This window comes from Cnephaeus nilssonii (genome assembly GCF_951640355.1).
Source record: "Cnephaeus nilssonii genome assembly, chromosome: 10".
Lineage (NCBI taxonomy): Eukaryota > Metazoa > Chordata > Mammalia > Chiroptera > Vespertilionidae > Cnephaeus > Cnephaeus nilssonii.
The window spans coordinates 89,699,505-89,722,426 of record NC_137081.1 but is presented as its reverse complement, the minus strand read 5'-3'; the positions used below and the strand labels follow the sequence as shown (position 1 = coordinate 89,722,426).

The following is a 22,922-nucleotide window of genomic DNA, read 5'->3' as shown; positions in this document are numbered from 1 at the left end:
CCCTCAACAGACCCAAGTCCTCCTCCCTCTCGGGCGCCAGCGAACCCCGGGCTCCAGACCCCAAAGCTTGTCGCGTGCGCAGCACCTGCCAGGACCCGGGTGCCCGCAGCCAGGGGCGCAGGAGGGCGCGCGAGGGCCGCCGGACGCGGGCGCACAGCCGGGAGCAGCGCCGCTAGCCGCGCCGTCGGAGAGCTCAGTGCCGTCCCCGCCGGCCGCCGTCCGGCCTCCGCACCCGGGAAAACACGCGGGGACATCGCCGCCTTCAAGTCCCGCCCCCACCCCTGCCCTTAGTTCTTTGCAAATCTGTCCGCGGGATTTTACTTCTCGCTAACGCGTTTGTCTCCCAATTCCTTTTAGTACCCCTTCGGCAGCCTTCTTCCAAAACCTGGTTACATCTCGGCACCTGTACTCAGACCCACATTTGGGGGGCGGGAGACAGAGCGGTCCCCTTCCCCTTCTTCTCCCACTTCCCTAGCCCCTTCCAGCCCCCTGCTGCCCCCGCCGCCCGCGGCAGAGTCCTCGGCAACGTCCTCCCATCCCCCCTCCTCCCCCCGTACTGAGCGCTCCGCAGCACCCCGATCCCCCGCCGCTCCCGGCACGGAGCGCTCCGCGGCGCCCCCAGATTCCCCCACAGCACCCCCCCCCACCCCCCGCGCTCGGAGCTCTCCGCAGCGTCCTCCATCCCCCCGCGGCCCCGGTCCCCGCCGCCCCCGGCACGACGCGCGGGGAGCGCGGGGAGGCAGGAGGGGCCCGCAGGCGCGCCCAGCCGGGGCAGAGCGAGCGAGGGGCGGGCCGGGCGGGGGCGGCGCCGCGCAGCCGGCGCGCCTATAAGGAGCTGTCCGGCGGCGGGTGTTGATTGCAGCTCCGCATCCACCGAGTGGGCGCCTGTGGTTGCAGCTGGGTTTGGCTCTGCTTCCCTGGGCAGGAGCGGGGGAGAGGCGGCGAGGCCGGCGAGCACCGCCAGCGGCAGTCGCGGGGACTGTAGCGCCAGCCTCAGCTCCGGGAGGACCGGCTCCGGGTTGGGGAGAGCGTCCGGGCGCGGGATGGACTGAGCCGCGAGTGCCTCTGCGAGGGGGTGGGTGGGAAGGGGTCCGCGGTGCAGAGAGAAGCTCGCGGGAGGAGGCGCCGGGCGGACGCCGGCGAATTTGGGGTTCCGCTGGAAGCGAGCGCTTCGTCGGGGCCATGGATTCTGAACCTCTGCTGCTGAGCGTTTTCACTTTGCTGTTCTCCGGCTTGTGGCATCCGGGATTAACAGCGACAAATTGTAAGTGTGCACAGGAGCCCGGGCGTGGGGGAGATGGGAAAGCTACCGTTTGGAAAGACCCGTGCTCAATTGTGTCTGCTCTGAGCGGAGGGGAGGGAGATGCTGGTTAGTGTGGTTCCATCTCTCTTCCCATCCCAAAAGTTAGCGGTGCCCGAACGACCGGCCCCCTGGATTTTCTGCCCTCGCCCCAACCGCAAAGTTCAGGGAGAAGGGAGGGGTCTGCCCTCGCCGCCCGCCGCTCCGCGCTCCAGCCCCGGTCGTCGCCGCCGGGGCTGTTCCCGGGAAGGCCCGGGTTCAGGTTGTCGGCGCCGCTGGGCTGAGCTGGGGAGAGAGTCTCCCAGCCACAGCGCCTGGTGGCCGCAGCTCGTCTGCGAATGCGGCTGCCCAGGGTTTGCAGGGTGCCTGGTGCCTCGCAAGACGGGGCTCTCGGCTCTCTGCTAGGCAGAGGCGCCAGTTGGGGTGTCTTGCAACCAATGGACATCGGTTTAGGAGGACAGGGAGTTTGGCCTAAGAGTCATGGCCCAGGGTGGTCAAACCACAAGATCAATGGCTGTCCCCGTTTTAGGAGGAGGCCCTTGGATGCACACCCCACCTCAAATCTTTGTGCCAAAGGACACACAAGGAGTGTGCACTGAAGGTACACACTGTTCTCCAAGCTCTACCCTCCGCAAGTGCCGAGCATTTAATTTAATAGGCAGGAAGGCTGGACACCTGGGGATCCGCCACCTGCACTGTGTATTTAAAGAACTCAGTTTGTCAAAGTTGAATACATCTCTAGAACCATCAGAGGTTTAAGCTCGATTGCTCAGCTGCCTCTCTAGGCAGAGAAGGGGAAGTTTCCAGCTCTGAAAACTCCTAAATGAGAAAGAATGCAATTAAGCCATCTGTGTTTTTCCAAAGATCGTTTACCAAGGTCCTGTTCTTCAATTTTCTGGGCTTGCTCCTCTGTCTTCTAACCCCACTGGAACCTCAGACACATTTACTTATACGTTCTAATACGGTTGCTTGTAATCTGAACCATTTCTGAAAGTAAGACAACTCCATACCATGAGTCCCTCTTCTTCACTCCCACCTTCTTAGGTCTGAGAAGGCCTTGAGTAAGACACTCAAGGGAAGAGAATTCGACAATTGTTATTTACTGAAAACTGTCCAAAGCAGAGCCAGTGTTTCTATCTGTGATTGGAAATTGTAGACGTTCAGAATCTATAGTTAGTGGTAATGCCTTCTAAAGGCGTTATTAAAGTTTGAATTCTAAAGCAGTGCTGAAGAGGTCAACCTCTCTAAAAGGGAGGTCCTAAAGGCCTTAGATTAGAAATTGTTTCAGAGAACAGGTAAGGACAGGTTATAATCTAATATTTATTCTCCTCCTCCTCCTCCTCCTCCTCCTCCTCCTCCTCCTCCTCCTCCTCCTCCTCCTCCTCCTCCACCTAACCCTGGTTCTCCTCCTTCTTTTCCTTCTTTTAAGTGAAATTGTTCCCATGATGCTTTAGAGAAACATCTAAACCCTTTAGTAAGAGGAAGTTAGGCATGGAGCTGAGCTATGGCTCTACCTCCTGGAACACTAGAGGTCAGTATTGGCCCAACAATGCAAAGGTGCAGCCTAGAAATCCGTTTTCCTTGGGCACATTTACCTCTGAAAATAGTGAATATTCTGAAGACACACAAAGATGGAGTGAGCAGTAGTGGTGAAACAGGTAGAACATACTCTATAGGAATATGGTTTGGGCTTTATTACATAGTCCATTTTCTTAAGAGGAAAGGAAAATATAAATCACTGAATGGCATTTTCTGTAAATTAATTGAATTATGGTTAATATGTTATAATAACGTTTATAAAAGTACTATGGTATTAATTTAAGGCTCATGATTATCATTTAAGGCTCATGGTTATCATTACTAATGCAGCAATAAAGCTTATTCTGAAATTTAAAATAAAACTTTGTGATAATGAGCTTTAATATTTCATCACTGACAGTTTAATTTCCTTATTTCCAATCAACATTTCAATTGAATGCACCCTGCTTGCTAAATATTTTGGGGTCAGTGTTCCTAAAAAAATAATGATGAATGTTTTTGTTATGCTGAACAACATGGATTAAGTGAACAATAGTCTAGCAGCAGAAAATTACTTCTGAACTCAGTACCTCTTGGTTGGCTTCAGACCTATGATGCAGAGCCTCTGAGGAAAGATGAAAATGAGCTCTCCACACTTCTCCCAGATATCGATCGTCCTGCTCTTCACCCATCAAGTCCAGGGCCTTGATTTCCCAGCCATTCCAACCATTAACACTCACCTGCAGATGCTGAGCAACAGTCCATTTGTACAAGGGTATAAATTGTTTGGATAAATTCTTTTTTTCAAGTATATTCTTTCTATATTTTGAAATAATATTTCATGTCATTTGTGACAGTAGCCTTGAAAATGGATTAGTTATCCAAAATGCTCCATGGTGTCTGTGTGCCTGTGAACTTTGTTCAAGTAAAATCAACTTTTGTTTTCATTCTCTAATAATAATTGTGTGTGTGTGTGTGTGTGTGTGTGTGTAATTTTATCATAATCTTGCCAAATTTGGGCATTTATCTGCAGGGGGAAAATGAATGTTTACCCAATATAGATATTATACATTTCTAATTAAATAAAGTTGGGTGAGAAGGCCAGCTACAATATAGATATTATGAATTTGTGCAGAGAATATAATTATCTACCAGTAATAAAAACTCTGAAATTTCAGATTTTCAGGATATTAAATAGCTACAACATATTCTTTGGATTTATCCTGAGGGAATTAGTTAATTTAGATATGATAGGGCAGTGTCAAATGAAAAACCTTTTTACATATAATATCAACTCATTTGATACATGAAGAAACAATGTAACTTAATAGTTAATTAAAGGGAAACCAGGATTTTGAAACGCCATGGAGTTCTAGCCCTAGTTATGCCACAGCTAAGATGTCAAATGCCCATCAGGTTATGCACCCTTCCTGTGCTCACATGCTTAGGTATAAAATAGCAATTGAGATTTGTATCTACCCCCATACAGAACAGCTGCTTATTATTTTTACTGAGGATATTCTTCACATGTTAGATATGTTGAAAGAATATTATGATGGGAGAACTTGCATTCAGAAGATAAGTGCATGGTACTTACTTTTCTTTTTAACAATCAGATGTTATATGATTATAAAGAGCCTTAATTTCCATCAGTAAGTATTCTTTCTGTTTGTTGTCGCATATTAGGTTCACACAGATAATAACCTTGGGAGAGAAACACAAAACTCTTTATTCTAGCCCTCCATCATAGAACTTCATCTAAAATATACAAGGATGCCAATCATATTCATAGAGATCTTCAAATGAAGGGATGCACTGTAGCTTCAGTTATCTAATATTTATGCAAAAGCCCAATCAATAGGTAACATTACAAACAAACAAATATCATGTTGATTTCTTTCATCAGGAAAGTGTTTGCAGTATACTTTTTGTGGCGTTATAGTCAGCAGAAGTGAAGGAAGTATATAATGCTCATTTAGAAGAGTCCTAAAGATTTTCCCATGGCTGAATGGGCTTAATTTTGACCATCCATTTGAATTCTCTTTCCTTTCTATTCATATAGCCCCTATCTCCAAACCAGATTCCTGTTTAGACTATTGGAAATTTTAAAGAAAATACTAGACTAGCAATTTTCACACAGGGGACAGAATTATGAGACAATTTATATCCATAGGAATAAGCTCTCTGTCCCTTATTCTCAATCTAATGAATGAATGTTCTCTAAATTGCAAGTTTTCATTTTTCCCTCTTCCTTTTGCCCTTTTTCCTTTAGTGGCATCCAGTTTTCCTTTATTACATTGCTTTATTTTTCATTAGCTGTTTGTTACAAAACAAAATAATGTGAAATATTATTTGAAATATTCTAAAAACCTTTAGAATGTGGTCAAAGCCCCTTAGCTTATATGTCAGAAATATGCTCAAATATGACTTTTATACATGAGCTAATTATCCTTGTCATATAAGAAAGTAGGGGGAGGGTCTGGTTACCTGAAAGACCAGAATAGTCACTCGCTCAGTAGGACTTTATATTGACTCTTCAGTGTATTGGTTTGGAGCCAATAATGACATTTTTAATGCAGAAGGGAGCTGTCTTCATTCATCAGCGCTCTGACACTGTCTGGATGGTGTCCTTGTGAAGGTTATGGACTTATCCTAATGTTCTCGATGTATTAAATAAAGGAGTTGGATCAAATTATTATTAAGGACCTATCTCATCATAATGCATTCTTGTCTGCTGATGTTGCCTACTGGTCATTCCATTTGAATACTTCCAGGATTATTGTACTCAAAATTGTTAAGCGATTTTATTTATAACAACAGCATAATAGGGTTTTAATTTCTAGTAACTGCTTTGCACTTTGTGTCTCTCATTTCATATGCGAAGTCCACATAATTTGGCCAGGCAACACTACTAGGTAGATTTTATTAAATTCACTTTACAGAGGTGTACATTTAAGGTTAATAGAAGTTAATAATTTCTCCAGGACCATAAAGTTAAGCAATGAAAAAAATCAGGTTCTGGAACTATATCTACCTATCTCCACTATCCACACTCTTTATACGATATTAAATTAATTCCCATGAAGTTGGGATCTGTGTGAACATCTGTGGAAAGTTGCCTTGGGATTCCTAGGATTAGTCTCTGTAGCTCTATCCTTAGCAAAGGGCATGGAGTCCAGTTTCCACCAGAGCCAACTCTTAAGTCATTCTTTAAAGAAGCATCCAAACATTTGCAATCTATATCCGATGCAAGTAGCCAAGTGTTACAATGATGAGAGATAAGAGGCCTCACATCTGACATGTACCAGATGCTTTATTTTTTAAATAAATTTCTATAAAAATGTGATAAGGAAATGACATAAACTTGATAAAGACTTGTGACCACATACACACACACACACACACACACACACACTCACACCCCAATACCTGAAAGGTACCACTGTTGACATCATGTCTTGTCTGTTTATAGATGTCAGACCAAACAGCACTGCCTAAGACTAGATTTCATTGTGACCACTTCTTGTACATCCCCAAATTTCTAACTTTATGGAACTCTCACACTCCACAAACAAACCATGTTGTCTCACATCTCCTCACATCACTTATTTGCATAACTTGTCTGCTTTGTTTAGAATACCCTTTCCCATTTTTTATCTTCTTTCACTTTCTCCCAACTCTACACACACACACACACACACACACACACACACACACACACACACTTTCACCAGGCTGGGTCAAGTGTCCTTATATATTACTATTATATTTCTATGGCACTTCTTAATAATCTTTGTCTCCCTAATTAAATGGTAAGTTCACTGATTATTATATTTTATTTCAATGTCTATATTCAAACTAAAACATTGGACAAAGGAATGGATGAGATAATGAATGGTCTCCAACTAAAAAAATTATTTCTAAATTAAAATAATTCTATGGTTTATAGCTAGAATTGTTTAAATGTTTTTGTTTTAGATTTATTTTTAGACTGACAAGCATTACCTGTTACCATTTTGGAGATGCCAAGGAGTACTTTGCATGTGGGGCTGTTGGGGAAAGAACAGACTCAGCTCAGATCCTTCTATTGGCCCAGCAAGCTGACGAAGAGCCCTGCACTCGCAGGAGCCCGCCTTTGCCATGACAGGGTTCTGCTGACCTGTCAAGTGGTCATTGGTCCCTAAATGAAAAACCCTCTGTATCCACCTGAGCTCAGTACAAAGCTAGAGCTAATTTTATTAATAAGTTTTTTTGGGTAATTTTGCAAGTTTAATGAGTATTCTTAAAATATATATATAAGAACTCTTCTTCATAGTCCAGGCTCCAGTATAAAAGGGAAAAGTTTGGGTACTATTTAATTGGGTTTTAGTCGTAAATCACTGGACAGATCTTTTTTATTGCAAACCTACAACATAACCCAAATAAACATTATTCTGAGTCTCCAATGTCATCTCATCAAACTGTGATGGGGAAGATTTAAGTGTTATTGGTTTGTGTGTGCTACTCGTTTAAAGAAATGAGTCCTTATTAAAGGTTTTATTTCCAAAACTCAAGGTTGTGGTTTCTTTCAAAAATTAACCTGGAGAAATAAAGATGACTAAGAAGATACAGTCCAGGTCCTCAAGGAAATTTGAACATGGGCAGCCAGAAAAACAAATTTTTTATCATGTCAAAGTGATAAATGCTATTACAAAGTTAATCACAAGATGTAATATAAGGTGGTTGGGGCATCAAGGCAAGCTCTCTGAGGGGAATGAAAATTAATGCAAGACTTAAATAAAGTCAGACCTCACTGGCTGGAGAAATGCAGAGATTATTATAGGCTTTCCGTGTGGAAGTGTGAGAGGTGTATTGTAGTGACTCTGTAGGAGTGGCTCAGAGACAGAGGGACAGAAGAAGAAACTATAGGCAAGTGTTGGGCTCTTACATGTTTACTATTAAAGACATGGAGAGTCATTGAAAGATTTTGTACATGTAATTAGATATACAAATTCAGATTTTCATTTTTTTTAAATCACTGTGAAGAATAGACTAGAATGAACCAAGACTGATAGTAAGAAAACTAGTTAAGAGATTATTACAATAACTCATATGATAATTAATAAGGGCCAAAAGAAGGAAGTTACAGAATATGCAAAGTATGCAAAGAATCGGAAAGAAAATAATGGCCAAGTAAATTCAAAACATGGAAGTGGATGAGCTAGTACATTCACAAAAGGCACAGATTGGTGGTTAAAATGCATTCTACAGCTGCTCCCATTGTTTTTGACAAATGAGAGCTCTAGATGCTGAGAGAGGTGCTCTGTTCTCTGAAATGAACCTCTTCTCTGGGAATACCAAATGACCAGATTCTCAGGGTGGTATATTTCAGATTTGCATGACACCATAGAGCATATGCTGTCTGTATCTATCATCTTGATGCATCTTCCAGTCTGTAAATTATGCTGGGTTTTGTCAGCAGAGTGAGAACTAGTCATTAAAGAATGTGTAATTAAACCTCCGCATCCCCCTTCTCATTCTGCCTCGGGCAGGGGGTGAACCGGGATCATTACTACCATCTCTGGTTCCTCAGTGAAAACAGGAACTAGGGGACTTGGGAGTGCCACATTGATTCTCTATCATTGGTGTTTAATTTGCATAAATTCCATGTCACTACTTTTCTAATGTCTTTTGTGCATATTCTTGGGGGTTGATTAATGCCATCTGTTCACAGGATCGGCTGAATTGATTGAGTTTTAAAGGATGACAACAGTCATGTTGAAGATAGAAAGTGAAGGGAAATGCCAAAACACCAGTCATGATGTATATTATTTTTAACTATCCACCTTTGGAAGCAGAAACATTCCTCTGAAGATAGTCTAAAGAAACGTGCCTAACAGACAGATGCTTGTAGGTGTTAGTCTAGGCTACTATTTACTTAATTTATATCTTCTCTCCCCCTCCCCCAACCCTTTATCCCTCCCTCTGTCTTCCACATTTTCCCTTCCTCTCCCATTCCTCTCTGTCCTGGGGCCATGTATTTGGGTGTTACCTCAGGCTTTTCTCTGAGCTCCTGATTATGATAAAATATGAGAGGAGTGGGGGAAGTCTGTTGGATCCAGGGCTGCCTTGTGAAACTCTGCAGGCACAATCACCAACCCTGAGACCTCCCAACAAAGCCTATTCTGAGGGCAGGCCTTACGGGGTCTGCCACCCCGGGCCCTGGGAGAGCCCACCTGATATAGTAGTATCCCCAGTCATCTGTCCCCAGACAACTCTCTGCAAACTCCATTAGCCCACTGAAGCTGTAAATATGGGGGAAAGCCATTCAATTTATAGAGATAAGCAATATCACACAGAGCCCCATGGGGACAGAAAATATAGGAATGTAAATCTATATTGAACTATACTTGACTGAGAGAAACACACCTTTTGCCAAAGAAAGGTTTATAGAAGAGAGAATACTGGGTATCTGAAGAGGGGAGATAATGTTCTGAGTTGAGGAAGAGCAAAGAATAGAACATTCAGGATGTCCAGAAGGAAGGCCCTGTCTCTCCTCTCATCTGGGAACCATGGGTAGATTCATATCCTATTCACTGTGGCTGGGTGTGAGCTGCAGGTTCTGGACAATCCATAATGGGAGGTGTAAGCTCTTATCCATTCACAGGAGGATAAGTAGTGAACGGAAAGGGAGCTTTGTGGAGCAGCTGTGTGTAAGAAGTTCGCCCGGACCCACTCCAGTCTGCCTGGAGCCCGCTGGGTCACCTGGCACTGTGCTGTCACATCACAGTTTACCGTGGAGTGAAAGCTCTGCCAGCTGACAGGATTTGGGTCAGATTGTTCCAGATTACACACAGGCTGAGCTCACCAGGATATTAAAGGAGATTAATGCCTCTCATTGTACAACAATCAGGAACCTTTTGATACAATCAAAAGAAATGAAACCAGCAGGTTGGAATGTTGGGATGTTGGAGAATAGATCAAGAAATGTGTCTCTTCCTTTCTGTCCCTGATGGAGCGGTAACTGATATGGTCTTATTTTACTCTTCACCTTAGTCCTGTGGACATTTGTTCTTCCCCCACTGCTGACTTCAATTAATATTTGCTATATGATTTGTTTTTATGCTTTTCTGGTAGAAGCTAAAGCTTTTCAAACTTTTCCATTGAAGTGCCATTCGCCAGAAAAAAAAAAGTGCATAAGAACCCAGGGGACTTAATATTTAAAATATACCTGAGTGAGAATGTGCTGGCTTGGATGGTTAGGTAATTAACCAAAATTAAATAGGTAGAAGGTCACAGTGGGATTATAATACACGTTCTCTGACTCCAAAATCCATACATTATTTTCACTCAAACTGTTGTTTCCTTAAACCCAAAGTTAAGGCTGAGCTATTCTTAAACTGGGAGGTGTTCAACTTTTCAGAGCCAGTCCTCTCCAATCTCTGGTGAAAAACGACTTCTCAGTCTAGACCTACACATTTCTCTTAGTGTTTAGGTAATTCTATTCTAACCTTGTAAGCAGTCCTTCACCCACACCTAGAAATCCCTGTGGCAAAAAGTTTCTGTTGGTGTGACCACTGTAAAAGTCAGTTGCATCATTTATTAAAACTCATGCCATCAACTCTTTAAAGCCAGGCTCTGTGCCTGCGACTAATGGCCTTGGACTCAATGATCAGTGCCCACCATTAGTGCACCTGCTCCTGTTTCATTCTCCCTAGGGACTATTTTCACTAAATGTCGTATTTTCATTACTACATCATACTCCAACAGTCCAAGAATTTTAGATAGATGTTCTGATATTTTTAGGTTGATGCTAATGATGAAAACCTATTAGTGATATTAGATCACAGGTTCAGTGGCATTCAGTTCTGTTCTCCATCTTCGGGCTGCAGAGTTCAGCCCACACCCAGCCCATAACCCCCTTTCACCCAGTGGAATAGATGGGGAGGGGTTAACAAGTCCATACCCAATACCGGTACTCTTCATCACACACTAGGTGCTTGGTAGAGGAGGACCAGCCTGGGTGTGAACTGCTTTTATCACAGACTGCATGGGCATTCTTTGCTTTCTTCTCAGCTCTTCTGTGCTTGCTCTTCTGACCTGCAATTGTTCTTTGGACCTGCACTATTGCTTGGCATTATTGTGAGTTCTGTCCTTGTGTCTTTTGCCCTCCTTTTCAGCTGTTTTCTTCTATTAGTTTTCGGAGGCTGGGTGATTTGTCCTCCATCCTGTACCCTTATAATCTTGACTCTCTCCCTCTATCAATGCTGCTCTCAGGAAAGGACATAGGAGGCTCTGAAGTGGTTCACACTGAGGCGTTTAATAAATGCTGGGTTCCAGCTCTTCAAAAGAATTAGTTTCAAGGAATAAGGCCTTAGTATTTAAACTTATTTTAGGAGCAGAACTTTTTGGTTTCCAAGATGAAATCGTGTACAGAATTTCAATAAGCGAATACAAAGATGCTGCTTTTAGGAAGAAGGGGTAAGGAGTGCAGAACCCCGCCCTCAGTCTCCTCTGATCCTCAGGGAAGGCACGTGAGTACATCCACCTTGGTCCGCAGTACAGGCATTTCTCAGTGCACATTTCATGCACAAGCAATTAGGCACATGGAGGTTCCAGGAAAGGTGGGCTGGTACCCTCAACGGTCACCAATGCTTGGCTGCTGGCCTTCCCACCTGACTGTTTGCATCAGTCTGTTGAGATTATTAACATTTTTAATGTTACCTCTGCCCAGGTGCCTATGTTTAACCCTTTGGAAATCTGTTTTTTCTTGATGCTATTTTATATAAGTCGCAGGGCAAGAGAATGTTACTGTCATTTGCTGATTTGAAAAAATAGTACCATGTCAAAGAAACATCCCCTCATTTCGGTCTCCTTAGTTAATTGATAGTCAATAACTATTCTCATTTTTAAAGAAAACTCATCTTGTGAAGACCTTTATATATCCACTCCCATCCCAGATATCCTCTTGTGACCTCCTCAAAAGAAGGGGTTTCATGTTATCCATCAGTGAATGACAGAAACCACTTGATAAATTGAATCAAAGCATAGACAGGTAAAGGTAAACCCAGGTGGAGAGAGCAGGAGTGGCTCAGGGGCAGTCTAGGGCCAATGGCTAGATGTGGGCACACAGGTCAGTGCACCCTCAATATCTCATGTCTATAATGCCCCATTCTTGTGAGAGAAATGGAACTTGGCCTCCGTCAGTAAGGCCCTCCCAGGGACCCTAGTGATAATCAATGGACTAGAAGTGGTGAAAGATCTCAGATTAAATAAAAGTGTTGCATGTCTGGATTCAGTCTTGGTTTCTAATTTTGGCTGGACTGTTAATTGTAGTCACAGGCTTGAATGTGTGCTTAGAGCACCATCCATTAGAAAATCCCATTGCATGTAGATCTACACAGCACTCACATATGAAAATAAACCCAAGTGAATGCAAGATGTTCTTTCTCTGTATTGTTGATGGAATTTCATATAATAAATAATGTAACATAGTGTATATACACACTATATATATATATATATATATATATATATGTATATGTACACACACACACATACTCATACATGCAAATACTAGTACATTTGAGTTTCTTTTGGTTTCTTTCATGGTTAACATACCAGGTGGAATTTTACATAGGTATATGTTCTACATGAACTGGGTGTTTTTGTTTGTTTGTTTTTTTGGTAAATGTCAAAATTTATTATTCCTCCAGGTCAATATTGATGTGGGTGTCACCTTTGTGAATATCTACCTCTCCAGATAATACATTGAAATGGACACCTGGATGAGAATGAGTATTTATTTATTGGATGGGTTTTGCCAAAAGGATGGATAAATGCTGTTGGGAGGTGTGCCGCCATGTTCCACTGTGGCTGCTGTTTTAGGGTGCCATTCAGTATGAAGCCTTTGAATTTAGATTTACTGTGGTTATTTTTTTATGGTTTTCCCCATATGGTTCTTTTATCTAATGGATAGAATGCAAAACTTCAAATATGTTCAGCTTGACATTTTAGTAACATAATCAGGAGATAATGATACTTGAGCATTTGGATAATAAGTGTACATGAGATTAATGAGCACCTTGCTTTGGAATTAATTTAGGCAAAGATACTGTTACCTGAGAAACATAAAGCTGCTTCCACAATGATCTAATTAAAGAATACAGGAAGAGACATAAAATTACAAAGTGGTTTCTTAGGTTTTGAGGTATTGATTTGTTATTTTGAAATAATCTTATGTTATGTCATGTGTTTTGGAGAAGTATGTGTGTGTATTTTTAATACTACACCCTTCTTATTAACAAAAGTTAGTACCACATGTTTAGGCACCTTTGAACACATCAAAGCAGGTTGGAATTCTTTCTAAAATTGTGAGTCTACAATAGAAATATTTCATGATCTAGTCAGCACTCTTTTATTAATTTTGAGTACTGAGTGGCTATATATATACACTAAGTAAAGTTTTGGCTTAAAAAGGTATAATTGTGATAGGGTCTGTATGCTGTAAATATTCCAAGAAACATCTGAGCAAGTGAAACAAAAACAATTCAAGGGGAAAATGTATAACTATAGATGTTCTCACCCTTGTTAATACATTGTTTGGGGTAAAGATCTCTATCTGTTATGCATAAATATAATTTTTGTTGGAAAATTCAATTTGAGTTATTGAGTTTCTATAGATAAGTGTTTTGTAACTTCATTGAGGAAATAATATCATTTTGTATATGATGAAATAAAAATTCCCCACTTGGCCAATGAGTCTTGTGTTACACACCAGCTAACTTCTCATCCTAGATTAGAAACTAAAGCCAAGAGAGCACCTCTGCTTGTGTGTGTGTGTGTGTGTGTGTGTGTGTGTGTGTGTGTGTGTGTGTTAGGAGGGTTTGATTCCTAGAAGAAGCCAAAGACACTAAAGAGTCCTCTGTCCATGATATACATGTATATGTTCACACATGCCTCACACAGAACTCATATGCTCCCACTGTCGACTACTTAGTTGGTGTTTCTCTCATAACAGAAATTAAACCTGGTAATATCAGACCTGTAGTTTATCTATTAGAAGCCATTTTTCCCAGGGGACATTTGGCAATATATGGAGATATTTTCAGTTGTCACAATTGGGAGTTTGCTACTGGCATCTAGTGGGTAGAGGTCAGGGATGTTAGTGAGCATCCAGCAATGCACAGGAATGCATCACACAGCTGATAATTATCTAGCCCCATGTGACAGTATAGACAAAGTCTGAGAAGCTCTGTTTAGATCTGTCATTCATCGACCTTTGCATGTTAATTGAAAAAAACAACAACAACACCATCCCCCAAAATCCTCCCTTATAATGTCTAGTCCTGTACAAATATCTGTATACCAGGAGAATAAATAAATAATGGTTCTGGCTGTGTGACTTTGTGCTTATTATTACACATTTTTTTCCAAATAAGGATGATGATATCTTCTCTAAGCTTGTACTTTTGTGAATAACAAATGAGATGAAGAATGTCTTTTGAGAAGCTGAACTCACATGTTCACTTTAATTTGCATTATTCGGAGAAGTAATGGCCTGGCTATAATTTTCCCATAGTCTTTAACAAACAAGGGGTTACAGGAGCACAATGTGAGCAGGGATCATCTGGAATATCCTGGACTGAGAACTTCAAGGCTCAATTTCATACCATTTTCCAGTTTTTCTAGTTATATTTTGGTTTAATTATTATCCTCATCTTGAAAACCATCTGGCCAGGCCACCTTTGGCACTAGCTGAAGTTTATGTGATAGGATAGCATTTTCTAACTATTTGCCATTTATTCTTTTTCTACGACCTCTCTGGCATACCTATATATTTGAGAAGCTCTGAGATGACACTAAAGGTGCCACAGCAGCATATGCAACTTCTAAAGTGACATATGGGCATGGCTCAGGAAAGGCCATCAATCAATTCAGATGACATTTTGTACCTTATTTAGCAGCTCAAAGATCAGTTAGATAAGGATATTAGCTTTCATCTCTTATCAGCTCTAAACCAATCTTTAATTTTTAAAATCAATTAAAACAGACATACAGCCTTTGATGTGCCTTTTCAATGGAAATGGGGTGCTTGGGCTTGGCCTCTACTGGACTTCTACTTTTTTGAAAAGGCCAGTTACAAATTCAGAGGCTGAAGAGTTGGGGAATGCACTCTTTAGAGTTATTGTAGTCCAGCAATGACCTGTAGATTTCCACATTCCCTAAAAGCATTCCAGGTAGGTGGCTGCTTCATCTTACTTTTTTCTCATAAGCATACACCCACAAAATGACTTCACAGGACAGTTCATGTCCCTGCTCCACAAAAACTATAACTTCCATAGTATCCTGCCTTCCATTGTACCCATCCATCTCCAGGTAGCACCAAACCACTCCCCTGAGGTCTGTTCACTGGAACATCTCAAACCACAGCTTCTCCCTTTTTATCATGATTTTTTTGTATATACCTAAGGACAGTATCCACATTTCACCCCCTACTCGGGATCAAGCCCACAACCAGGGTATATGCCCTGACCAGGAATTGAGCTGGACACCCTTCGGAGCATGGAAAGATGTTCAACCAAATGATCCATACTGGTCAGGTCTATGTTCTTTATCTTTATTTCTTCTAAGATACATCTCTTCATCTTTGGACTTCCCACCATCAAGTTCCCTTATGTTGTACATATTCTTTTCTGTCAATATTCTTTTCAAAATATAATGTCTAGAATATAACAGAATCGTTCCTTAGGTTTAGCTCTTACTGCCTGGGTGTCACTGTGTGATGGCCATAAGGAGACCTGGGTTGCAGAGAAGATTCAGCTATATTTCACAGCTATATAAACCTTCACGTCTAAAATGAATCAAGCTAGAGAGCAACAGGAGCTTATTATCCACAGGCCACTATTGTCTCTCCTTTCTCTCACTTATGATTTATTCTTAATTGGTCCTCAAATGATATAGATGTTTCTCCTTACTTTACTCAATAATATCTTGCAGAATGTTATTTTGAGGGATTCTCCTATATTGGGTGAACTGTAAACTCTCATCTTACCTCTATCTGTACAGATCTTCTCTCCATAATCTATTCTAGTCTTCATTCCTAAACCTTAATTAATTTTGCTATCCTGTAAACTCTGTAAGCCTACACAATATACATTAAATTTTAAGCTCTTAATTATGTACTGACTTTTATAGGTCTCCATTTTTCTTTCCATTAATATTTTGTCCAAGTTCACCTCACTGTGTGGAATTACATTTTATATAGTCTCTGTTTATAGTAATAATAGCTACCATTATTGACTGCCTACTGTGTGCCAGACCTTATCATTAATATCCATTACTTCTCATCTGCCACACAGCCCTGTGCAGTTAATATTTCTTAAGAAACTTCAGTTTAGAGAGGGTAAATAATTTGCCCAAATATATACAACTATTATGCAGTTTTATGTAGTTGACTTGAAATCTAATCCTGGTCTCTGATTCCAAAGAATTATGTTCTTTCCATTGAGGAGAGGATAATAGAGACTGGCTAGGAGCTGAGCTCCTAATATTCTGTTTGATTGGTGTCAATCACGTTTATTTCACAAATATTTTTCGAGTTTCAAATTAGGAACTAATTTTAGCTTTTCATGAAAGAACACTTTCAACTTCTCAATATAAACCATGGCTACTTTCATAGTAGAAGACAGAGTCCCACCAGCTTGAGGTTCCATGTTATGGAGTCGATGACTTATACTGGTTCCTACTCAGTAGTCACCACCTGCGCTTTTACTCTTGTTTACAGTTTTCAAAAAGCCCTATGGTTGCTTTAATCTCCTCAGTAATATGATGCTGTGAAATGATCACATTACTCAGAGTAACATTTTCTCTGAACCCTTCTCAGCTGTAGCTTTAGCACCATCCACCAAAGAAGGAAGGAGTCATATTGAGGGAACACACAGAAAGACATACACACATACACACACACATATGTGCTTATACGCACACATCAAAAGAAAAGCCCATCTTTCTGGAGCACCAACATTCTTCATGGACTAAGAAATGCACATTACTTTAATATTAAAGAACACACAAAATTGATTCCTGCATATCAGTTATGAATCCTGCTACTTTATTGAGTTCATTTACTAATTGTATTAATTGTGGTAGATTCTTTAGCGTTTTCTAAATATAGTTTCATGCCACCTGCAAATAGTGCCAGTTTTACTTTTTTCTTTCCAATTTGGATATCTTGTTTTCTTGTTTGATTGCTGTGGCTAGGATTTCCAATATTATATTGAAAATACAATGAGTTTGGAAGTGCTCCTTCCTCTTCCTTTTTTTTTTTGGAATAGTTTGAGGAGAATAGGTATTAACTCTTTTTTTAAAGTGTTTGGTAGAATTTCTCTGTGAAGTCATCTGGTTCTGGGATATTTTTGTGTTGTAAGTTTATTTTTATTTTTATTACTGCTTCAATTTCATTGCTAGTAATCAGTCTGTTTGGATTCTCTTTCTTCCTGGTTTCTTTTGGAAGCTTTATGTTTCTAGAAATGTATTCATTTTTTTCTAGATTGACATATTTGTGTTCAGTGTTCCTTAATGACCTGTTGTATTCCTGTGGGTTGTAATATCTCCTCTTTCGTGTCTGCTTTTCTTTATTTGGGTTCTCTCTCTTATTTTCTTAGTGAGTCTTGATAGAGGTTTGCTAACTTTATCCTTTTAAAGAATTAGCTCTTTTTTTCTATTAAGCACAGATTTGTTCTAGGGTAGAATAAAAAAATCTCATAAAATTTTCAAATAAAACATGAGATTTCAAACATGACTCTGGCTTCAAAATGTGTACCTAGAAGTTCAAGGTGAGTGTGCCTACTCTTCTCTGACTTAGAGACTTCTCAGGAAAACCTTTGTAAAGCTTTTCCCTGAATCAATCTCTATGGGCTCACATAAAGTTTTCTGGCTTGGCCTCCAGTTGAAAATGTCTTTCTTCACATTTTTTTAAAAAGATTGAATCACTAGGTCATGCTACAGAATGTTACTAGACTGTATGTACAGAATGTTATAGTTGTGTGTGTCTTATCTCTCAGCACCTCTGAAACAAAGGCACTATGTAGGCAGCAACAGTAATACTTTCTTTTTATTCTAATACCAATTGTAGACCTATCTCCACTGCTGGCTTTCTGTGTTGGGAACGTGGAATGCAATGAATTTGACAGAAGGCCTATTCCCCCACCACACCCCCACCTGTCCCAGCCTTCTCACAGGAAGTCTGGCATGGACTCTGCACTAGGATGCTTGAGGATTTTCATTTTGTTTTGCAGAATTGCTGCGAAATCCCTTAAACTGCACAAGTCGCTTTGTATGTATGTGCATCTGTGCATTGTTCTTGAACAAAGGTCTTATGTTTTACCTGGTTTGCAAAACATGACCATGACCCAGAAAAAATGAAGAGGAAAAAACAGTGAGAGCCTCATTACCCTGCATGTCCTCAGGAGAGGAGAGGACAACCTGACTCTCCATGCAGAGCAGTGCCTTTTACCTCAGTGTGATGAGCGGCCTGTTCTCGCCCAGCTCCTGACTGGATGGGTGTGAGCTCTGGGGGGACAGATGGGTACAAGGAAGAGCCCCTCAAAGGGCAGAATTGTCTAGAATAAAAAAGATGAGGACAGGAAAGGAAGGGAAACTGAACATTTCATGATTTCCAGTGGCCAAATGTGCGCATCACAAACAAGCTGGAATAACATGGATTAACATTTTTATTACAAAGAATAGAGACTCAAAATAAATATTCAAAGCCTGTCCCTTTGTCCTTTGCAAAGCCTCCCGTGGCATCCCTTCACAGAAGAGAAAAAGAGGGATGACAACAGCTTAATAGCTTGAATTTGCAAGTCTCTGAATATCCACCTGAAATTAGTTGCCCGCCTCTGAGAAACCACTGAACTTGAGTCCTTTTTATTGCATCAGAAGAAAGATGGCTGAAAGGCCCTTTATTTCCTTCAAATGTCAGGTGCTCACAGCAATCAAAGAATCCCACTTCTACTAGGTCAGGTTCAGGATGATGTTCTAGAGAGAGTGACAAACCACTTCCCTGGGGACAAAGGCTGCCCTGGAGGATCTTGGGGTCCTCTGAGTAATCCTGTGCTTTGTGCAGGGGAGGCCAGGAAATGGGGGAGGTGAGTTAGAGAGGGAGTTCTGCCCTGGGCCCACATTTTTAATTAGGTTTATACTGTGATGACCTTTAAAATCTCCGAAGTAAGAGATTTCCTTTCTACTGAAATCTCCAAACTCCCAGAGACTGCCCTTGAGAGGGCAGCATGTTCAAATCACCTTTGCTCAGTATCCACCATGGCCTAGGAACAGGATGCTTACCATGTGACAGCAATAAAAACAAGAAAAATTGCAAAGAAGGCCCAACATCTGTGGAACACATTGTGGAGTGAAGCCATCCTGTTATTACTGTTGTTGGCATACAGACTCTTCATAACAACCCTGCATGGCTACTGTGTGTTGAACTCCATGTTAATGTAAGAAAACATTCAAACCTCTAAAGAGTTTTTGTGACTTTATTTGAGCCAAACTGTGGACAATTGCCAGGAAGCAGAATTTCAATGAATTGGGATAATGCTCCGGAGAAAGGCAGTTTTTCACCTTGTTTTATACATTTCCATCAAAAGAGGAGACGAGACGTAGGTGGGTTATATGAAATCCATTGGTGATCGATTAGGGAAGTGGGAGAAAGTGAAACAGAGAAATCTCTCGGATTGGATAAGAAGTAAAATGGTAGACACATGCTTCTTTTACATAGGTGGGTACAAGATAGTTAACAGTCGACAATTAACATGATAACAATAGCAATGAGGGAATTTGGGTCTCCATCCTGGCATCCTGGCGCATTGGTAGTGCTCTGAGGGGTCCAGGAAAAAGGGAGGCTACAAGTTACCCTGACATTCCACAGTTGTGTTATCCTTGATGCAAAAAGACAATAGGCTCAGTAAAGATCCAAGTTGATCTTTGTCAGGAAAGATACTGGCCTAGGACATAACTTGATCTCTAATTAAAGTTTTTTTGTTTCAAACCATCCTTTGTGGTTACTTTCGGTCTCTGAGGTGCCACACAGGCCTTCCCTGAGTGAGCCAGGTTAGCATGTGGCCCCTTTTCATCCACACCTAATTCACAGAGAATGAAAGAGAGACAGGAGGGAGACAGTCACTTGCCTAAGGTCACAGAGCTGGAAAGTGGAAATGTCAACACAGGCAGTTTGGCATTAGGGCCCTCAGTCTTCAGGTCACAGGCTGCCATGATGGTCCTCATGTGACAAAGGAGAGGCTGTGCGGGGTCAGGTGAAGAACTGTGCAGGTTTGTCACAGCTACACACAGAGCTTGATTTTGAGCTTGGTCTGTCTGACAGCACATGCCTTTCCCATACAGCATCTCTTCATATATCCGCGTCCTGCATATCATCATATTGGAATTCAGCTCTGTAAGGGACACTGCCCCCTAATTCTGGTGCATGCACCCATCTATTAGAAAGGGTCAAGCTCAGCTCCATCACCCATGCCATTCCCCTGGGCCTCAATGTTGTCTAGTCTTCTCCTGGGTGCCTGGTACATGCAAGTGCATTGAGTGGCTCAGTAGTTAATTGGATGAGCTCCAGGCTCCTGACTCAGAATTGTGAAGTCTTCACAAGCCAGCCTCTCTCCCTGCTCAGTCACATTCCCCCATGCACTCAGCCTGTGCATATTGCGTGCTTGTTGTGAGCAGTTGTGCAGACATGGTAAGAGCCAGTCTTCGGCTCATGACTCTCGGTGTACCTGTCTAGGTTGTTGCCTAAAACACTCCTGTAATAAAAAACAGAAAAATAGGAGAAAACCAATCAGAAGTTTAATAGCATGAAAACCTCCTGTATACATGGGAGAGACCCAGTAAAGATGAGCAACTCCCCAAAATGGCCCAAGCCTTCACTGTAACTACTTTCTTCAGGTAAAGACAAAAGAGAAATGTCAGAGGAGAGGGTGGGGACAACTGATTATGGGAGGTAAAGGGGTAAGTTGCTTCTCCACTGATAAGAGTTTCTAGAGACTTAGTCTTCTTCCTGGTGCAGAGAGGGAGAAATTCCTACAAATGGAGATATTCCCAATAAGTATAGTAAATGTTTCTTATAAGAGTGTAGCTTCTTGGTTTTCAGAGCTTCTCCTGTGTCTGCTCTTTCTTAAAAATAACCAACTCAAGACAATCCTTGTGCCAAAGAGGCATTTTTTAGGTAGGGGTAGTGTGCCTTTAGCATGGAGAGGTCAGGAGCAGAAGCCACAGGGCTTGTTTCTGGTGCTCCCTGTTCCTGCCTTTCCCATGCTTGCATGGAAGCACTTCCTCTTTGCTGATCTGTCATAGCTCTTCCCAAGCCTATGCTGTTTTCCTGGGTCCAACCCTAGCTCTACCCAAAAAATGTAACCTGGGAACCGAGCAACCAGCTTTCCATACCCGTGAAATGATAATTCTTCTCCCTCTTGTTCTTTAGCAAATGTTTGCCAGATGCAATACTCACATGTTGTTTAGTGGTTGCCTTTCCTTTTTCTCTGTACCTAGTAGGTGCTCAGTGAAAGTTTCGTTGGTGCATCCTGGCGCATTAACTGAGAATTAAAGTCATCATACTCTGACACCCTGGCTGGGAAATGAGCAGCTCAGGCACCTGGTTCCTCTCAGATTTTAGGGTGCAGCTCTGCACGGTGATAAAGAATACTTTCCACTGGCCCTAGCCTGTTTTGCTCAGTGGATGGAGTGTCGGCCTGTGGATTCAAGGGTCCCAGGGTTCAATTCTGGTCAAGGGCTCTTGCCCAGGTTGTGGGCTCGATCCCCAGTAAGGGGTGTGCAGGAGTAGCCAATCAATGATTCTTTTTCATCATTGATGTTTCTCTCTCTCTTTCCCTCTCCCTTCCATTCTGATATGAATAAAAATATATATTTTTTAAAAAAGAATACTTTCAACTGGATTTCAATTTCTCTCAAATATAAATCTCACAAACTGTCTGCAGCTTTGCTTACACTTGGCATGCTCTCCTCAGGGCACTGAAATGGAATTTATAGTAGAAACCAGCTCAGAAACACAAGCGCTCTTCAAAGTGTGCTATTTTGATGAAAGAGGCACCAGGAGAACATCGACAATGCTTCATGTTCATGGGTGGAGAGTTCTCCTGGCCTGCAGCAGGTTAAATGTCCACGGTTACCACCTCCATAGTAATGCACACGATCGCCCAGTTGATCAAACATTACAGGTAGCTGAGGTGGGATAGGGACAGACATAGTGACAAGTGGCCAAATGTTTCCTGGTGATATTACATCCTATGTATAAATCGACAATCATTTGAGGCCTCATGAATGATAAAACCTCCTTCTCTCTTCTGAAAACACACACACACAAACACAAGGCTATAGATAAACACTAAGTGTCCCAGGAGACACAAGGAACTGGCCTGAAGCTTGTTTCCGGATAAAGGGCTGATGCAGAGGCCCTCCTTAGTAGGAGCCTGGCCTGCTTCCGAGAGGCCTTCACCTGCTCACCTAGAGGGCTTGGCGCTGCCTGTACTCTAAGGCAGAGTGTTAATAAATAGCAAGGGCAAGTGTTAATAGGGAGGAGCCAATTATCCAGAATATACTGAAAATCAATTTTGCCTCTAGTGTTGCACTATGGTGTATGGACATTTAAAATGGTTTATGATATGGCCCCAAACTTAATGAATGTTCTGTCTCTTAAAGAGGCTAAGCCTAATTTTAGCAATAAATTATATGGTTTGTAACAGAGAAGCAGGGGCATTAAAAACAGTATTGATTTGGGGCTTACATAGATGTGAGGTTGGATTCCCACCCACATAGTCTAAATAAATGCTCCCACTGCCTGTCTTTTCCTTTGCAAAATGGCTGAGATAATGTCCATGTCACAAAGCCTTGGCAAGGTCAAGTGACATCCAGTTTGCCTGTCTGACATATGGTCACTACTCAGCAATGCTACGGCTGTTTGCTTTTCTTTTCTTATGGTATTCTTTTGCAACACACAGTAGATAAGGTTTCTCCAACTGTTTTTGAAGAAGAACCAATCCCTCCCACATTCCTATCTCTGGCCCCAACTGTCCCAGGCTAACACCTTTGTAAAGCA

At 41.8% G+C, this 22,922-nt stretch overlaps 1 protein-coding gene across 2 annotated transcripts in view; it reads left to right on the top strand.

Annotated features, from left to right (window-relative positions):
* Window positions 1-1,182: 1,182 nt before the first annotated feature.
* CNTNAP5 (contactin associated protein family member 5) overlaps window positions 1,183-22,922 on the top strand; it is a gene marked incomplete at both ends in the record, with an annotated part of 850,484 nt that continues 828,744 nt past the window's right edge. For both annotated transcript variants that reach the window (XM_079783016.1, XM_079783015.1), the window contains one exon: window positions 1,183-1,264. In XM_079783016.1, the coding sequence (XP_079639142.1) occupies window positions 1,183-1,264 (82 nt within the window). The remainder of the gene's footprint in view (window positions 1,265-22,922) is intronic.